The 18,837-nt window shown below is 39.0% G+C and overlaps 1 protein-coding gene across 6 annotated transcripts in view; it reads right to left on the bottom strand.

The window, feature by feature from the left end:
- The window catches only part of enox2 (ecto-NOX disulfide-thiol exchanger 2), a 159,033-nt gene that overhangs the window by 128,396 nt on the left and 11,800 nt on the right, over positions 1-18,837 (bottom strand). For 2 of the 6 annotated variants that reach the window (XM_088431722.1, XM_088431721.1), the window contains exon 3: positions 6,339-6,420. In XM_088431722.1, the coding sequence (XP_088287848.1) occupies positions 6,339-6,372 (34 nt within the window). In that variant the 5' untranslated portion in view covers positions 6,373-6,420. Of the gene's footprint in view, positions 102-6,325; positions 6,421-12,351; positions 12,481-18,837 lie in introns of those variants that run through there. The other 4 variants (XM_088431719.1, XM_088431723.1, XM_088431726.1 and 1 more) reach the window with 4 other exon arrangements.

The following is an 18,837-nucleotide window of genomic DNA, read 5'->3' as shown; positions in this document are numbered from 1 at the left end:
CTGCAGTAATGAGTAACAGCCAGTGCGTGCACTCATTCAATTCCAGGGGCCCTCGGGAACGATGTCTGGATTTTCTTTTGACAACGCCGCTTCTGTGTGGCCTGTTAAGTGTAGCAAAAGCAGTCCAATAGAACACTAATTTGACTCACAAGATGAAAGCTTGCTTTTAGGTTCATTTAAGAGTGCTGGGACTAGTTGCAGACCCCACACTTCTATATTTGTGATATAATAATGAAAGTGAGGTGGATACATCATTCTGGCTGTGCAAAAAATATATAAATAAATAAAACAGATTGCATTGAAACGTCCACCCTCCAAGTCATAAACAGGCATTTTAATTTTGCACATTTGTCTTTGACATTGAATGACTTTTCACACGGCACTTAACATAAAAAAATAACTGTCATGTTCCACTGTTCTCAACTTTGCGACAGTAGACAAATGCTGCGACATAGTCGAGAAAGGAACACGGACATGGAGAGATCAACACTACTTTAAATGTACGGAGTACGTTCAAAGTCATAGAATCAAATTTCGGTTGTTGTTACGAATAAAAGAATGTTAGCTAAATATAAACTACAGCTGTCATATATGCTTCTTTTGAACAACTCTGCTCTTCCATAAAATAAACAAAGCAAGGGTTTTGCATTGTGACGATATACAGTATTCCCTAGTTGCAGGCTACTTTGCAAAAATAACAAGAAAAGGCACCAGGCTACTTCCTGATTAGTCACTTAGCAACCAGTATATAGGCCCATATGGACAGGCAAGCTTGCAATGTGCTGTCATTATCCCTATCATTCTGCATCCCACCTTGCAGTGGATGCCTTACAATTAAATGGTGAGGCCTCAAATGATTCCTTTAGTTACTGATTTGTACTTTTATGAGCCAGGTAAACATGACAAATGAGGTAGACTATCAGTTTTGCCTCTGTAATGTGTCATCAAAGGTTAAGTTCTTTTATTCTATTTGAGTTTTAAAACTAGCTTTTTTTTGCCATTTCAGTATGTGAACAGATAAGGGGGCCGATGCACTGTACTTTACACATTAAAGCAGAAACATATATACAGTTGACCCACTTGGAGCTCATCTGGTGCTTAACCCATTTGTTGCCTGAACGGGGAATGCTGACGGAATGAATAATTCAGGAAGAATTACTGCATATTACATGGAAGCACGGTTTCATCTCTGACTGCCATGTTGTAATTTTTACATGAGACGAGCGAAGGGTAACCCTGCTCTCTTAACTAGGATGTAGTTTTATTGGTTTCCTTTCCTCCAAGCCGTCTTTCCATCCTGCCTTTTAAAGAGTCTTTTGCCAAATCACAAAGTCCGCATTTAACTAAATGTGGAGTGCCGTATCAAGATGCCCTTTCAAGTAAAGGAAAGCGGGGGTGGGGGGCATTTGGAAAGGTTCGGCTCATTTTAAACAGACTGCAGTGGTATTTGTTGTTACGTTTTCAGATCGATGACTGCTATGTTTGTGGCATAAGTGAAAAATGACATTTGTTCCCCTCAGATCTGCCGAGAAAAGCACATCTGTTCCATTTTGACCTCTATCATCCTAAATCCTTACTTATCTAATTACTTCCCCCTGCCTCTTTGTGTCCCCAGCACATTGATGAATGGCGAACAGAAGATCATCCAGACGGAGAAAAGGTTGAGGTGACTCCCTGGCTTAAGTCACATCTCATTAAACAGGCATCGCAGTGTCCGGCACGCTGGCCTTACCGGGGTGAACTTTAATGAGATGTGGCACAGTAACAAGGCGCCATAAAAAGCAACTGGAGTTAATATGTTTTTAGCTACGGCGCCGTGTTTGCCACACTTTTTGCGGAGCGAGAGACCGGGGAGTTGCTCCAGCTCTTTGGTGACAACAGCATCTGTTCTGGAAACAGGATTAGGCGAAATCCTAAAAGGAGGCCAGCCCTTCCTAGAGAGGTTGCCCCTTAGCATGAATATTGATGCAAATGGCTCTCAAACAAGTGTGCAAAACAAGTGGATAATCTTTTTTTGTTACTATTACCAAAGCTGTATTTGAATGTTGTGATAAAAAACAACATGCAGTTGTGTGATTTGGCCATGCACAAATCAGTTGTGCCAATCCATTCTGGGAGGCTGCTGGGCACTGATATTTGGAATATTTTCACCCTTGGAGAAATACAAATAGGAATAATCTATTACCGGATAAAACATCCACCCAACCATCCATACTTTACACTGCTTATCCTGTTCAGGGTTACAAGAAGCTAGAGCTTGTCACAGCTGATTTAAGGCGGAATGCATTCTATACCGTGGACTAGTCACTGGTCCCGAGGCCCTTTATTAAACCATAAGATGATTTTCATTAGGGCAAGTCAACATTGAACTATTAATTCATTACATTTTTTCCCCTGAATGTTAGAGTTGTGATATAATATATTGTTTTCTTTAAAGTTAATTGCCACGTATCTTTTATTTTTATATATATATATATATGATGTAGAACCCATATAAAACTTTATATAAACATAAGAAAATCAAATACTTTGAAAAAATCATTAAAAAAACCTATGACTTTTGCAAAGTCTTTCAAGTATACTTAAATTATATATACATCTACAGAATCAACAAGAGTTTAATAAACCTCAGCTTTCAAATGGCCTACAGTCTTCCTAAAATTTAATTTCACAAGTATGGGCTGCTGCATTGGTCACTGTAAAATATGCGGCATCATAAAGTATGGGGGTCACTTTCATTGCCGAATGCTCATTTGTGTGTTCTGAATGGATAATTAGCCTCTTTTTATAAGTCTGATTCAGGAGAGCGCATCTGTAACAATAACCAAGCCCAAATCCCTCACTACTATTTTATAACTTATAAAACTAATTTGCATCTTTTCAAGTCCCACAAACGCATTCTTCTTTTATGAAGAAAAAAAAAAACATTTCAAAAGCAACACTGATCTGTTGATCATCATCGCCGTGATATCATATTAGATCATGGGAATTTGAATGATCTGGCATTCATCAAGTGACCTGATTTATGTGGGTAAAGGGTGTAACCAGAACAAAGATGTCTGTCCGGAATCTATGGAATGCAATTGTTCATCATTGGACATGCAAAACTATTTTGCTGGTGGAGAGCAATAAAAGTTTGTAATGGGCATTACTATCAAACAACTTGAATATGACTTGATTTAAATGAGTTGAAGTACATCAAACAATATCATCCAATTAAAAATATTTTTAAACTGCAAAATTTCCGTAGTTCACGAAAAGAAGTCAAATATTTATCATATGCATCCTAATGTCAAACCTAATCCCTACAAAATGCATTAGAAGTACAAACAATTGTCTAAATTCACTCTAATTTATAAAGACAGACACTCAATAACTTTACGCAGAATGGCTTGAAATGAATATAAAATCCCCAGCCCTCACCAGCAGAGGCGAGAACACTGACAGGCAGCTAATTAAACCTGACCCGGTGAAGGCAAACAGCTGAGAAAGTGTACGGCATAAACGCGAGAAGAAAGTAGGAAGCTGCAAGAGAGCAAGCTGAGCAGACTAGGAGGGAGGAGCAGAGGAGGAAAGGCCAAGCATCAGACTGAGTGCTCATTATCGCCACCATATTGTGCTGCGTAAAGAATAATGGCTGAGGACACAGTCATATAGCAATGACCAACAAAAAAGGGCGCCTTTAAAGCTTCCCAAATCTATGTTTTCTATCTGTCATGCTGCCTGAAATCAGTTTCTTCTTTTTTGTTTGAAAAAAAAAGCACTGCATTGTAGTTATTTCACAAGAGGGTCACATGATTGTTTTTTTCTCTAATGCAGAGTGATGATTCAGAGGCAAAACAAATTCAAACTCAAGTTTCTTAGTTTTGAACAGCCAACTAAGTTCATCTAGCATATCAAGATTCAAGAGTTTGTAATATACAGAGTAACACTACCCAATGAAATTCTTATTCAGTTCACTTACCTGAGCAGTTTACATTCCACACCAAAGGCATAATAATAGTAGGCAATAAAAATATCATCACCATCCAACATAAAGAATGCAGTGCTTCCCCACTATTCATAAGTAAAAGTCATAAGTCTTGCTGTGAACCTACAAAAAAGGTTAATAATTCTCAATAAGTTACAAGACGATGGCAAAGCACTACTTTTGTCGATACAAATATCTTCAATATAATTCCCTTGATACCACAATTTCTGTGCAAAAAAGTGAAGCTGCTGAACAAAGTTCCTTGGCATTAAAATACTACAAGAGGCAGAAACACACTACTTTTGGCAACATGAAACTCCTCAACTTGCTTCAACATAATTCCCTGGCACCAAGATGCCAATTATGAAGGGTTTCCCTTTTACTGTAGCGCAGTTTATAGCAAGAGTCCCGATCTGATATCAGCCCAAAATACAAACAAACAGCATTGGCTTATATTGTACACCCAAAGTCTCATTGATTACCTCTCATGTACGTGGTCCAATTCCAGATGCCGCTTCTGCTTTCTATCCAATAAATGAATGATATTTTGCTGACTGTTCTTTGTTTGAATAGCACAACCCCAATTCCAATCAAGTGAGACTTTGTAAAATGGAAATGAAAATAGGAAAAAAAAAAATCAAAACATTCTTCAACCTAATGTTGACCTATATTCAATTGGATACAACACAAGCTTTAATGTTTAAACCGATAAACTTTGTTTTGTATAAATATTTACTTCTTTTGAATATAGATTTGAAAATTTGAATTCCTGCAACATGTTCCAATGAGTTTGAGGAAGGGGCAAACCATTGTGTTACGTCACATTTTCTTTTGACAACGCTCAACACGCTGAAGCTTTGTAGGTGGAATTCTTTCTCATTCCTGTTTGATGTACAATTACAGTTTTAATCAGTCCAGGGTCTCAGTTGTCGGATTTGGCACTTCATGAAACACCACACATTCTCAATGGGAGAAAGGTTTGGACTGCAGGCAGGTCAGTCTAGTACCCGCACTATTTTACTACAAAGCCACATGCACAATGCGGCTTGGCATTATCTTGCAAAAATAAACAAGGACATCCCTGGAAAAGACGTTGCTTGAATGTGCCTTTCAGCATTCATGGTGTCACCAGAGATGTTTAAATTCCCCAAGCGATACTAACATACCCAGACCATCACAGATCCTAGCTTTTGAACGTTGCTCTGGTAAAAATCTGGATAGTAAAAATCTCCTCTATTGTCCTGAGTACACGATGTCCATGATCTTCAAAAACAATTTGAAATGTGCACTCATCGGTCCATAGCACGCTTTTTCACTTTGTATCTGTCCATTTTAAATGGATTCAGGCAGAGATAAAGGGTTGGCGTTTTTGGATGTTGTTTGTGTTCGCTTTCCAAGGTAGAGTCGTAACTTATACTTTGGAGATGTAGCGACGAACTAAGTTAGCTGACCGGTTTTCTGAAGTGTTCCTCAACCCACGCAGAAATATCCTTGAAGGTTACGGCTATTCAGTGTCGGTTCTCTGCCTTTGTGTTTACACACATGACGTTCTCCGCTTTTTCTAAATCTTTTGGTGGTATTATCGACTATACTGTAGATGATGGAGTCTCTGAATTTCTCGCAGTTAAACATTGAGAAACATTCTCATTAAACTGACAATTTATAGAAAGCTCATTTAATTGGGTCTCTAAAGTTCCGAGACCTCTGTCTGAGTGAAATTTCACATCTGAGTACATTCTTTAACTGACCTTTTCTAAAAATGGCTTTGTACAAGCACCAAAGAGGTGGACATTCTCAGAGGGAGCCTCACAGTGTCGTTGACTTTTTTTGTTCATTGCATTTCTTTGAAAAGTACAAGTCGGGAAAGTCGCTTAATATAGACAAAAAGGTGCTGTTGGCATACCTTGACTCTGCCAGGGTTGTCATGGTAATACTCATTAATTGCATCAAACACACCTACACTACTCACCAATGGCATGATGGTGTGACAGATGGATATCAAGGGTTCTGTAATTCTTTATTCTCTTCATTTTTTTTTTTTGCCCAAGGAATATCTGACACATTTTATAGAGACACCTGGGAGCTGCTTTAAAATGTGGAAAAAAAGACTCATTTCAAAGCAAGTAAATCTCAAAATAACTGCAGAATGCATGCTTTTCATTGGACGGAGGCAATATTGAAATTTTTCTAGCACTGCGGGCAATAGCAAAGTTTGGTAACGACAGCTCTAAACCATAGCAGCCCTGTGCTTTTTTTTTTTAGCTCAGCATACACACTATGTCAACACGGCACCCCCATCGCCCATGAAAAATCTGCAGTTTTCATGCAGAACTAACCCTGAGAACAAACACGCACCATGGCCTCTTACTTGTGACTCTGCTCGCTCTGTAGTCTTTGTACATGGCCGGGCCACAGTTGTCTTGTTTGATTCCAGCACTTTTGGCCTGTTTCTGAAAAGAAAACAAATAGCTGATGAGAAGTCGTTTAGATACTTCATAAAAGACAGAAAAGATATTCTCACACATCACAACTTGGCAATGCAGTGTGTTCGCTCCGCAGTCATCCAAGGACACTCGAGTGTCACAATAAAAGAGCTTTGTCTTGACTAGCTACAGAAGACAAAAAGAAAATGTAATTCCTCGACTCCCCCGTGTAGCACGACCCTCCGAGGATCCCATTGACAGCGCTATTAGCACTCCAACTGGGGGAATCAGTGAAGGGAAAATACAAAAACGCTGGCACAAGAATACTGTAATGCATTTCATTCCACCAAGAGGGCTTCCGAAGGATGACATGATGACCGCAGTAATTGGCTTTCTCCGGTGATGCTAATTTGCATCAGTCACACCAGGCCAACACAGCTCTCGGGCCACTAAGAAGGTCGCACTTATCTGCAAACCTCACCCAACTCTTCTCGTAGCGCGCTCATAACTGGTAACGCAATTTGACTGGGAGGTTCTTCATGCTTTTGAAAAATTTCAAACAACCCTGAAGACGTCATTTGCACATCGCTTTATCTTTTAACTAGAAGCATGTTTTTAATATTCTACTGGGTTAACAATTTGATAATGTAGTCTTTGTTACCAACAGCCCCGTCTTCTGCCACTTATGGTTTTGAAAAGGGTAATAAACACAAGTGTGATTACAACACTGCGGTTTGTGGAAAAAGAAGGACATACCAGTATGCCAGTTATGTCAAAGTCAAAACTGTAACGGGCGGAACACAATATAGAATCAGTTTTTAGTGGAGTAGTGGAGTCACACAAAAGAGAGTGTCAGCGAAGGTAGAGGCTCTTTTAATCGGGAAAATGTTCGTTCAATATCACAATGATTCTTAAGACTTTAGGACATTTTGAAACAGTCACCGATATCAGGAAGACATTGAAATAATTGTCTACTTCACTATTTGTACATGTAAGCTGAATATTTTTTCCTTCTACTGTTTGCATTTTGTTATTTAAGTTTAATTGGTAAATCAATGACAAATAGTCATTTCTGTAGATGCAATGTTTGTTGTGCACTTACACCAACCTCATTATGCTTTGCATTTATATTTGTGTTTCCGCTCAAACGTTTGAGTGCACTATTCATCTTGATGAATGGAATGCGACCAGATACCCATGTCTTGCTGTGATTAGAAGAGCACTCCCTCCGTTCGACGAGGCTTAGTCAGAGTCAAGCAGCCCCTCTAGTGATGGAGGAGTACGATAGCCCAGCATAGTAGCCCCAGTAGGCACGTTCATCTTTCTGTCTCCACAGCGGGAATTGCAGAATTCCAGAAACAGCGCGGCGTTGGATTAATCATAGCAACTTCACAAGAAGTCATTGCGACTTAAGAGGCAGCTCTTGTATACCTTTTCTTTAGAGAAGCGCTCCCTTGCCCTGCATACTAAAGGGCCTTATCTCCCACATGGGGCCGAAGACAAAAAAAAATCCTTGCGGTGAAAGCTCAACCATATTCCCTATGCAGAGGCATGACAAGTTGCTCTGTATCGTACTCTCATGCATTTAAATGCAGACTGACTGTAATGTGATACATTTTTACGTGCATACCCTTAATGGACTAGAAATATACTTGGCGGATTCAATTTGGAGAAAGAAACATGTTTTGTCTATCCTTGTGCCCGGAATTACAATTTCCAAAAGTGGTTTTTCTTCAGAAATCTATGTGAAAAAGTACAGTTTGGCCCAAACATATTCATAGCATGTTTTTTCCAGATACAGGAATCAAAACAGATGGCAGCAACATCCAAAATCTGCAAGGCTGTATTACTAACCGAAGAGTGGCAAAGTCTTTAAAATATAATTTAACGATACATTTCGAATGTTAAATTTTGAATCAGGAGGTGAAGGCAAAATTCCAACCAACTTGACTAAATAGGTCTTTGTATTGTAGCTTTATACTCGTAACAGTGCGGAAAAGTGAATCTATGCTACAGTACAGTACGTATGTAAATCCAAACCTATAAGTATTAGCAGTCATGTGACTGCTAACTGCATTTCTTCAAGATTAGGTCATGTGTTTGTTTCTCATAAACATCCACATCCATGCATTCAAAATAGTAAGCTGATATACAGTAAAATCATATTTTGTTTGTTTTCATTTTGGAAGGAGGATGACAAAAACCACCATGTTCTCTATTTTCTTTATTCCATTTAACAGTAGGGGATATTGTAAATCAAGCAACTGGAAAGCAACATGTCACAAACGATGTTACTCAAAATATATCATATTAAGGACACAGGGGCCAGAGGGGCTGAGCAGGGGCAAAGAGTGCATCCTCCATCGTGTAAGCACAGCTGAAAAATGCTGAGCACAAAAACAATTTTACATAGCTAGAGGACGAACAGAGTACCATTTCTTATCTTGAAATAAGAATGTATCGAGAAAAACAACTTTTAGAAGGTCTAGACTAGTTTTTGATGCAACTGCAATGGATTACACATTTTTGCTAACAAACTACTAATGTTGTTTCTTCTCTTCAGTTACTATTGTAATTTGTGAGCGATATCAGATTTGTCAGTATTTACCATTGAAGAGCGCTAAAAATATAGATATGCACTCATTCTTTAAATGAAGACATTTCAGAATCAACTCCTATTGAGCACATGTGGAAGAGGGACAGAAGGGGTTTTGTTTTAAAATGACTTTCAGATGGATATTCTGCATGAACTAGATGGGTGATAATTTTGTTATTATAGAGTGGATTAAAATCAAATGTCTTCAATTAATGCACACAATGTTCATTAAGCAAAGTAAGACAAAGGAGCGAGTCTGAAAAGGTGATTATAATTACCATCACCCTCCTCTGTCTCATAAAAGTCAAGTCTATTATATCTATTAATTTCCATTAATGCCCATTAAATTAGGGGCAACTATTTGATTGCGGTGCAAAATCAAAATAAAACGTTGTAGATTGGGCTGTCTCATGTACTCATATCAGGTAGGGGAGCACAATATAACGCACATAATGAAGTACTGTACCTTGCAACGGCCCTGCTTTCATTGGTGACCCAAATGCAAATATGTAACTCGATTGTCATCAACTGTTAACGTTCTCATGTTATGAGTGGCTATGATTGTGATAATCCAGCATGACCTCTCCAAGACCTGACCAGAGTGCAAGCCCTGCAATGAAACACATGAGTCTCTTCAAAGCAGAATCCTCAGACTTCAGCTAATTACCTCATTTCTCTTCTGACCCCGATAAGCCATATGAGCTGCTTGGAAGTAAAGACTATCTGCTCATGAAGGGTGACGATAAAATTTTGAGGAAAAGAAAATGGTACGGGACGACTCGCTATTTTGTTCACACTCGGAAAATCCATTCATCTATTTTCTATACCGCTTATCTTTATTTGAGCCTGAGGTGTGACTTTGGGTGAGAAGTGGAATAACCACTAGACTGAGCTATCGCAAATTACAGGACACAGAAAAATAGCAAAGTGAGCCTGACTTACAGGAATACAGTGATCCCTCGGTTTTCGCGGTTAATGGGGACTAGGAACACGATAAGTGAAAAACCGTGAAGTAATTAGTACACTCAAAAATGATTTCAAGAGGGAACTTCTATAAAACACATGATTGGGTCCCAGGGCGACCATCAACCAATGAGGGCAGGTGTTTTAATCCACTCCCGCACCAACTCCCGCCTCTTAGACCTAGAGGGACCTGCCGTGTCACTCATGAAACACACGGGCTGTTGGATAGACCTGAATGCGAGGAACAAAGACGTTCACCAGACTGTTGGAAATCTCTTACCTAGATTTCTTTTATAAAAAAAAAAAATGGTATTTCAAGTGTAAACTCTCATTGTTATCATGTAAGCTTATCTACACCTTTCACTTTAATTCGATTTCCGGTCGCCGCTAATATGACCGCGGCTGCCGCGAGACTTCAAAAGATGGAAAGGGGTAACTGTTCAGTTACTATATAAGGTTTAATCATTTAAGATTTAAGTAAATGTGTACTGGAGTAGTTCGACCTCTTTGGCAAGTGCATTTAGGGTTACCTCGTCTGCCTGGCATGCAGGAAACCGTCACAGGGCGCCTCCCACAATTGACTTAGGGCGCGATGAGCGAGGCGTGAAGTAGTGAGGGACCACTGTATATCATTTGGCGTACAGTATGATTGCATTATTCATATTTCAATATTTTTAAAAAATTGTTAAGAAAACAAGTGTTTTTTTCGTTTTGTTTTTTAATTGTAACAAAAACGTTACCCAGATTTCACAGATCCTTGTGGGGTATTTTGTCCAATTACTTGATCTTTACATTAAAGGCATTTTACATCAAAGGGAATACATTGAAAGAAGACACTACGGAGCTGAAATTTCACCCAGATTCTGCCAACATGCCAAAGTTCAACTTGGGTTGACCACAGTTATCACAGTACACGGGGGCCATCCCTTGCCTAAAATATTGTGAGAATGATAGAAACTGACCCCAAAATGGTTAAAAATACTGCAGGAAATGACGAATAATTCAAATTTGATTGATTGCCCAGCCCTACATCAAACATCACAAACGGCAGCCATAAGAAGAACCCAGAGAAAACCTGCTGAAAACTGCCGCTGTTTGCCAGTTCAATAATTCTCATGGAAATGGCCACATTAAGTCAAGGTACACGGCCATCACCATTTTACTTCATGGTATCTTGCAGCCAACATTCATCCTCTTAACGTCAACTTAATACTGTTAGTACCTCAATACGGAGAGCAATGAAGTTCAAATGAGGTGCTCATATCCAGCATATTGTTCAACATTTGGTCAAACTCCAAACATTACTTGCTTTAAAAGGCTTTGCCAATTGAGCTGGCACTGTATTAGCTTCCTTGTCCTGCAGTCACTAAAAAGACTTCTGTGCATCTAACACAATTGACGCATGGATTTTCAAACTCTGTCTACATCAGCCAGAGCGATTAAGTGGTCTGCTGGAGCGAAATGACTTGTACTGCTCCCAGAGTACAGCATCAGGCTCAGCAATTCCCTCTTGCTATTATCTCAGGCCACGGTGACAAAGTTAATTTATTGCAAGACAAGCACAAAAACACAACATACAAAAATGGAAGAGGGAAATAAAAACAAAATGAAAAAGATACACTTGTGCTTCTCTTACCATGTCTTTTTTCCTGCAATGGTATTTGTCACTTGGAGTCCAAACACAAATGGCCTGTTCTTTTAATGCTTATGCACTGGTGATCGATTGACCAATTCAGATACTGGAGAGAGTAAGAACTACTGAAGATGGCTGAGCCCAGTCCATTTGGACAGATAAGCATTCAGCCTGGTACCAGCACTATAAATCATTATTTGCTACAAAAAAGAATGCCTCTCTACTTCCACTCTCAACCTCTCCTGTATTAAATATACATTATTACTGATCCTACCTGAGATTAAATGAATAAATCTCAACTTTATATTCGAGGCAACGGCCAGGATGACTCATCTCCAAACACTATGTGATCCATGCCTGCCTGCCATGGAAACCCAATATCTTGTCATTACTGTAACCAATATTTGAAGGTCGTACAATCTGGAACGCAAATGATTTGTCTGGAAAAATAAGTAACTAAAGTCGCACGTAAACACCCGACTGCAATTTTAGGTAGCACAAAAAATGCACCATCAAAGCAATCTTTATGCAGCATGAATGAGCTCTACGATAAATACCCCCAATGCACATGGTGGAGTTATAGCCTCTTCATCGGGTGTAGTTATGGGCCAGCTTTCTTTTGTAATTTCATAGCAATTTTACGTGATATGACGACGATCACAAACGCCTGCTGGCTGTACGGCTGTGTGCTTACAAACATACATTTTTGCCACTTTGATATTTGATGTAGTAAAACTTTGTAACTAGTAAATGAAACGTTGTTTACTTGGCCAACTGGATGGAAAATCTCCTCTCCTCAACTCTAGTGTGAAGGCAGGAGTAAAAACGAGGGTGTCATTTGTCGCTCTGATGTCATCACGCCTCTTGCAAACCCCTTTTATCTGCTCGAACAGGGCTGGTGATGAGAGTGAAAAACAAATACAGTAACGCATTCTCAGAAATGGCTCAAGGAAGGAAAATAACACTTAGGGGGTGAGAAATTAACATTGGAACATGGTAAAAAACCAAAGGAAAAGTTTAATTTTGGTCCTTTAAGTTTTACCTAAAAATTAAGTTGCTTATCCTATCATATCCTAAGATGCGCCCATGAAATTTGCACAGACTATACTAAGTCCAGGGCAAAAGGTAAAATTAAAGTGGGCCAAACTGTCAAAAGATGTTAGTCCTTTCCCCGTTGTTGTGAGCGGTGGTCGAGGTTGCACTGCTTCTTTGTCTCGGGGGGTCTTATCTGCTATGAGTTGCAGTCTCCATTAGCATGGTGATGGAACCCGAGCCTGCCAACTTAGATAACCCTCCCAGGGCTCTACTCGTAATTTTCAGTGGCTTTTTTTTTTTTTTTTTACAGAAAACGGTTGCATATAGATGACAGGTTGGGGACAAGAAAGGATAAATATAAAGAAGACATGACTGCAAACTACCGCAGTTAAAACGCTCATGAATATGTTGGTTTGCTAAAGGATGGACACACTTATCATGTTATCAATGTAAAAATCTGCGGAGGTAATTAAATCCATGCTAAAATAAAAGAACAGGATGACAGGTTCTTGTAGTTGCCTCACAGTAACAATAGCTGCTGCTCCACAACCATCAAGGGGGGGGGGGGGGGGGGGGGGGGGGGGGGGGGGAGTGGAATATTCAACAGGCATATGTTATGCTTTTCAAGGTGGGCGAGGGATTGGATACAAAGACTCATTATTTAATGTGCCGCCTCGCTCTTTAAAAATGAGTAGGAAGAAAAAACTAATACAGACTGACTCACCAACAGGAACAAATCAAAAACCTATTTGAACTGTACAGTCAAGTTGTGTTAACATTTTTTTACTGTTGGAAATTAAAAATGGCATACGAGCAAAGAGCAAAATTACAAGTGCACCGAACTTTTGAAGACACTTGACAGAGAGGGAACGGAAAGATCCCTTTGGAAAGCGATACGAAAACCTTTTAATTAGCAATAGTCCTTACCGCTATATGCTATTGAATTTAGCAAAAGTACGGTAAAAATTCATTTAAGATAGGGATTGTTGGAACAACCTAGAGAGTTATTTTTTTGTAATAATTTTAGGCCAACAACTGGTGCTGGGCAGAAACCGGTGAAAGTCACTCTTAAAGGCATCTCAGAAAAAGAGCCAGAAGTAAATATTGTTTCAAGACATGGAGGCAAAATGAGTGTATTCATTTATGTGGGTAAAAGATTATACTTCTGCAAAGCTAAATGTGGAGGAAATGGTGAGCAAAAAAAAAAAAAAAAAAAAAGCACTCAATCACTATCATTTATGTTAAATTACAGTGATTTCATATCACTTTACTTTTTCAGACAATGGCACTGAACGTGTCATCAAAAAGGAAATAATTTATGCATAAAGAAGGTACGTATTCTAGAAAATACGATTACTGTGAAAAATAAACTCTTAGCTTTCATTTTTTAGGGAGCACATAGCACAAGGGTGCAATGAGAGCATGAAGACATGTTGCCACATGAGAAATGAGAGGCTTTAAGGTTGTGCATCTGACTGTGAAACATATCAGTGGCTCTAGTCAATTATGTGTTTCAATGTGAGCAAGGGAAGCATTTGGCACTGCTCCACAGGATATGTCAAACTTTAATGCCGCTTTTGTGCAACCTGACCACTTTTTAATTCATTACAAAAAAAACTCAAGCCAAACAAAAAGTATAAATGTGCGTTGAAGCGGTTTGATAAAACGGCCCCACCATTGCATCAATATACATGTGTTATTGCTAGGTGACATGCCCATCTGCTGAAGGCAATGTTAATGTGCGGACAAAGAGTCGCCACAGCACCTTGCCATACAGAGGAGAGCGCACCGGACAGGACCATTAGACCACCCAGAACTGGCAGCCTGTCAGCCTATTTTTATCCTGGACAATAATTAATACAGGGGCTGCCCAGCCAGAAGCAGCAGAGTTTGGAGAAAGGCAGCAGCGTGATGTTCCCACAGTGAAGACAGCAAGTCATTTTCAGTCTCTCCCAGAGGAGAGAAGTAATGACAGGCTCCACCAGCTTCGCATTGGAACATTCACTGCGTGTATGGCTAACATATCAAATTAATGTTGACCTGCTAAATGCAAGTGAACCGAAAGCCGACAATAACACGGTGGCCTCAATACTGCAATGCAGCATTGGCTGAACGGCTGGCTGTGTTGTTGGAGCCTATGCTGCGGGTGTTTTGAAGTTGGTATTTTAATGATCGTGTAGTTTCACGACACCAGCGCAGCAGAGAAGATGAGGATGGGCATGAAGGGTAATATTGTTTGTGTACAGGTACAGTGGAAAATTGATTGCCCATTTGGAATTTCTGGAGTTTGGAGAGACAAAGCATTCATTTCACACAATGGATGTTTTGCAAATTTCCAAAACAGGAACTGGACCTGCTAAAATAAGTGGACTCACAGTCAACATAGTAAAACTGATGCTTAAAACTCACAAAATCATCTTTTCTGATTTCGGTCATTTAATCGGTCACTTAATCCTTTTCAGCTGACACCAAGTGGCAAGATAGTCACCCTTTGAAATGGATAAAAACGGGTGAGTTTTTCTGCATAATTCATACTCCACAAATGCAATATTAATCAGAAAACTCTGCTTGGACTCTTCGGGCTTCAGAGAGCTTTGAAAACAAAATATTTTAATTAATGTTGAAATACAGGCTTCGCATCTATGTTAGATTCTAGGGCTGTCGTTATTCAATCGTTTTAATATCGATTATCCTATTAATTATTCCAAAGCCCCCACCCCCCTGCCATTTAAGGTCAACGAACACTGTACTGCTGTTTCTCCCCAGTTGCTATTGCAACATTGCATACATCTGCAAAAAAGGTCTGTGACACAAATGGTGACACAAAAATGGTTACTGCAGATATTTTTAGTCAGCCTATTTTTAAAGTCGAGTAACTTTTTTACTTCCTAGCCCTATGGATTCATATTTTTATTTCCATACTTCAGAGGAGTCAGTGTCTCACTCGTCATGAACATCACCGTACGTCACTGCCAATAAAGCTAAAGCTGGATGACGCCAGTGTAAACGATGAATGCCAGGATAGCAGGTTAAGGATGTGAAGTTTAACACAGTTAACACCTTAACAGTCACTTCTCCTGCTGGGTTGTGCTGAAACCAATTGGCACTGTCAATCAGGTATTTGATACAGTATGTCACACAACACACATAAATGCTGCACTATTTCACACTGTGTGTTCTGTGTAAAAACCAAAGCTGGGCGTTGCATGCTTTATGTTACATAGATGCAGAATCTTTGTGGTATCGTTGTTACAGCAACAACATTCATTTAAAGGTATTGAGTTTATATTAGTACAATGATTACCATTTTATTATAGCGACAGTTTGGTCCTAACTATTATTTTAGCCTCCTGCTGTATTTTTCCTCTGAAATCTAACGGTCATCTTTTTTTTTTCTTGTATTCTTTCTATATGTTTCTTAGGCGGGTTGAACCAGGTAAGTCAAGCTCATTGCCTTATGCTTGTGCAGGTGTAATGACAATTGAGAGCTTCTCATTTCTCACTTACCAAACAATCACATTATTTAAATTCCATTGCTTGCTATGAGAAAATGGTTTCTGAATAAAAGGTTTCCCTATTAGACTGCTTCACATCATGATGTGCTCTTAAATTGTCAGAGTTTAGAATTGCATTGTGCTCTTAAATTGTCAAGAGTTTAGTATTTGAGTAATACAAGTTCACAGTAAACTACAGTATAATTATAAGCCTCAAAGAGTTCCAGACGCTGATGGCATTTCTCCATTAGGGGCATGAGATTATCATTTGGAAGCAGCCATATTTCATTATGAAGAGTGTTTAACACAGTAATGAAGAAGTTGCCGGTTTGGTATTAATGTGTCGCTAGATTGAACAGATCCAGTGAATAGAAAAAAAAAATCTGCCACTTTCAAAGCACGTCGTCCTCTTCATTATCTGTAAAAAAAAATCACATGTACGAATCAGTGGGGATGACAAAAATAAACAGCAGAGTGTAAATTGAAATTCTCCTCGAAGGATCATGTGACAAGGGAGACAACTTTCATTAATTTGAACTAATGTGTGAATAACTGTTCAAGTACCATCACTTTTCAGTGCTGGAACGTCAGTCATAGTGCTTAATCTTTAAGAACAAGCAATATAAGCAGACTGAGTGGAAAACAGCATGCAGTAGCGATGCTACACTTTGCTACGGCTATTATCTTAGACAGAGCAAGGGTTGAAGTTGATATAAAAAGCTGAGGCTCGACTTTTCCTGTCCAGCTGAGGAAATGTGGACTTGTATTTCAGAAGTGAAGGGAAACTGTGACAAACAACATCAGGAAATTAAGTCTTTGCTGGCACATACAGGATTTATGAGCAATGATTCTCACAGGTTTGTGTTTAAAAGGAGCTCACTGTAAACAAAAAAAATAAAAAGTCCAATTAGTGGTTGATGGAGCTGAAATCTCTCTACATATGAGCCCCATGTGTTGGTGTTGCAGTGAGAGCTGGAGTGTGTGTAGGTGTTCTGAGCCAAGCTGCAATCAAATGATCAGTATTTCGTTTTAAAGTCCAAGAGACTGGAAGCAGAGTTGAAGGTGTTGTAATTAGCAACTGACACAACAAAAAGGACTGGCAGGAGAAAACAAGGTGCAACATTTTTATCGTTTGCATTTATTTTAAGTTCTGGTACTTCCCAGATAGTGTCAGTCACAATTTTTGCTTCCCACACCTCAAAATCTGGGAGCTTCTGTTCTTGCTCCTAACGTGTTAGTCCTGCAGTGAATTGGTACACTGGCCAGGTAAACATTTTGGGGGAGAGAGGGGCAAAGAGAGAATAAATGCACTTGATGTAGCCGAGCTATGCAAATAACGAAGAAAAATCATGGTGAGCCATTGGCTCTCAATTGAAAAAAAAATAGTTTAAGCGATGATCTGTTGTAAGGTTGTAATGACATCATGAAATCTTTACAAAAGGAATAGAAAATAACTTTTTTGAGCTGCATGATTAATTGGCAAACTGATTATCAAATTAATAAATAACTTTTTGCTGACAGCTTAAAAAATATTTTGATTTAAATTTATCCTGTTTTGTAGTTGTAGATGTAATTTCACGTGTACAAAGTTGTTTAAAGTTGGACTAGTTGAAGTTGATTTTTTTTTTTTTTTCAAAGTGTATGATAATGGAAAGTTTCATCACGGAGATTCCACAACAACAGCGTCAATAGTTCAATGGTTATTCTTTTTTAAGTTACATACTGTCCAGAAAAACTACCTGATACTGGCAAAGCCTAATAAGTGTGTGATTTGAGGCGAAGCACCCCATAGCCATTTATCCAGCTACTGTACCAACCAGCTTCGAGACTGCCAATTTTCTCTGCTTTCAACACGTCAACCTTTGAAGACCAAATGCATGCTAGCTGCCAAATACAACACATTCAGATGCCACTCGAACAAGGTGTTATTCACCTAACCTGTCAGTCCTTATGTCAGCATTGACGTAAAATTGTTATGCAATATTTAGTTATATGTACTGAATTATATAGGAGTGCAAAAAATGCATGTTTTCCACCTCAAAACTACAATGTTGAAAATTCCTTGACAGATGTCATGAGGCGTCAACACAGATAAGACAAGGCTTCAAACAACATCTATTGCACAAATCAATGAATCAAAAATCTAGAGCAGAGGTAACCAACCTTTTTGAAACAGAGAGCTACTTACAGTATACCATAAACAACTCCTGGTGAACACCACGTTGGGGAGAGATGAGGAGTCTGCTAAAAAACGCTTGAAAGAATTTAGATTGTTTGAATCTACTAGGATTTGCTACCTCTGTTGTAGATTACAGTAGTGTTGTTTGTATGCTATATACTCCATTTACTGCCACCTATAATATGGGAGAATATCATCTGATGGCGGGGGAAAGCCGCGCCAAGTATACAGTGCTGCAAAACGTGTGCCAGCGCGTCAGGTATAAACCAACCTAGACTTTTCCCGCAGGCTTGTTTTCGCCACAGTGAACGCAAATGCAGAAAAAAACCCAACTTTTTTCGTATTATGCAACAGGGGGATTTTTCCTTGTAAGAGGACATAAAAAAAGATAAAAAGGCTTGAATGCATGTATTTTTTTCTCACAGTTGGGGATTTTTTTGCACACGCAGGTTTCGTTGTAGAGTTTGACTATAATCAAGGAACAGCTTTAGTAAATATGTACATCAAATGTAATATGTAATGTAAATGCAATACACATATAGTT

This window comes from Hippichthys cyanospilos, chromosome 13 (genome assembly GCF_059441005.1).
Source record: "Hippichthys cyanospilos isolate Australia breed blue-spotted pipefish chromosome 13, RoL_Hcya_1.0, whole genome shotgun sequence".
NCBI lineage: Eukaryota > Metazoa > Chordata > Actinopteri > Syngnathiformes > Syngnathidae > Hippichthys > Hippichthys cyanospilos.
Note: the sequence above shows the minus strand (reverse complement) of the source record. Positions and strands in the feature narration are given on the sequence as shown.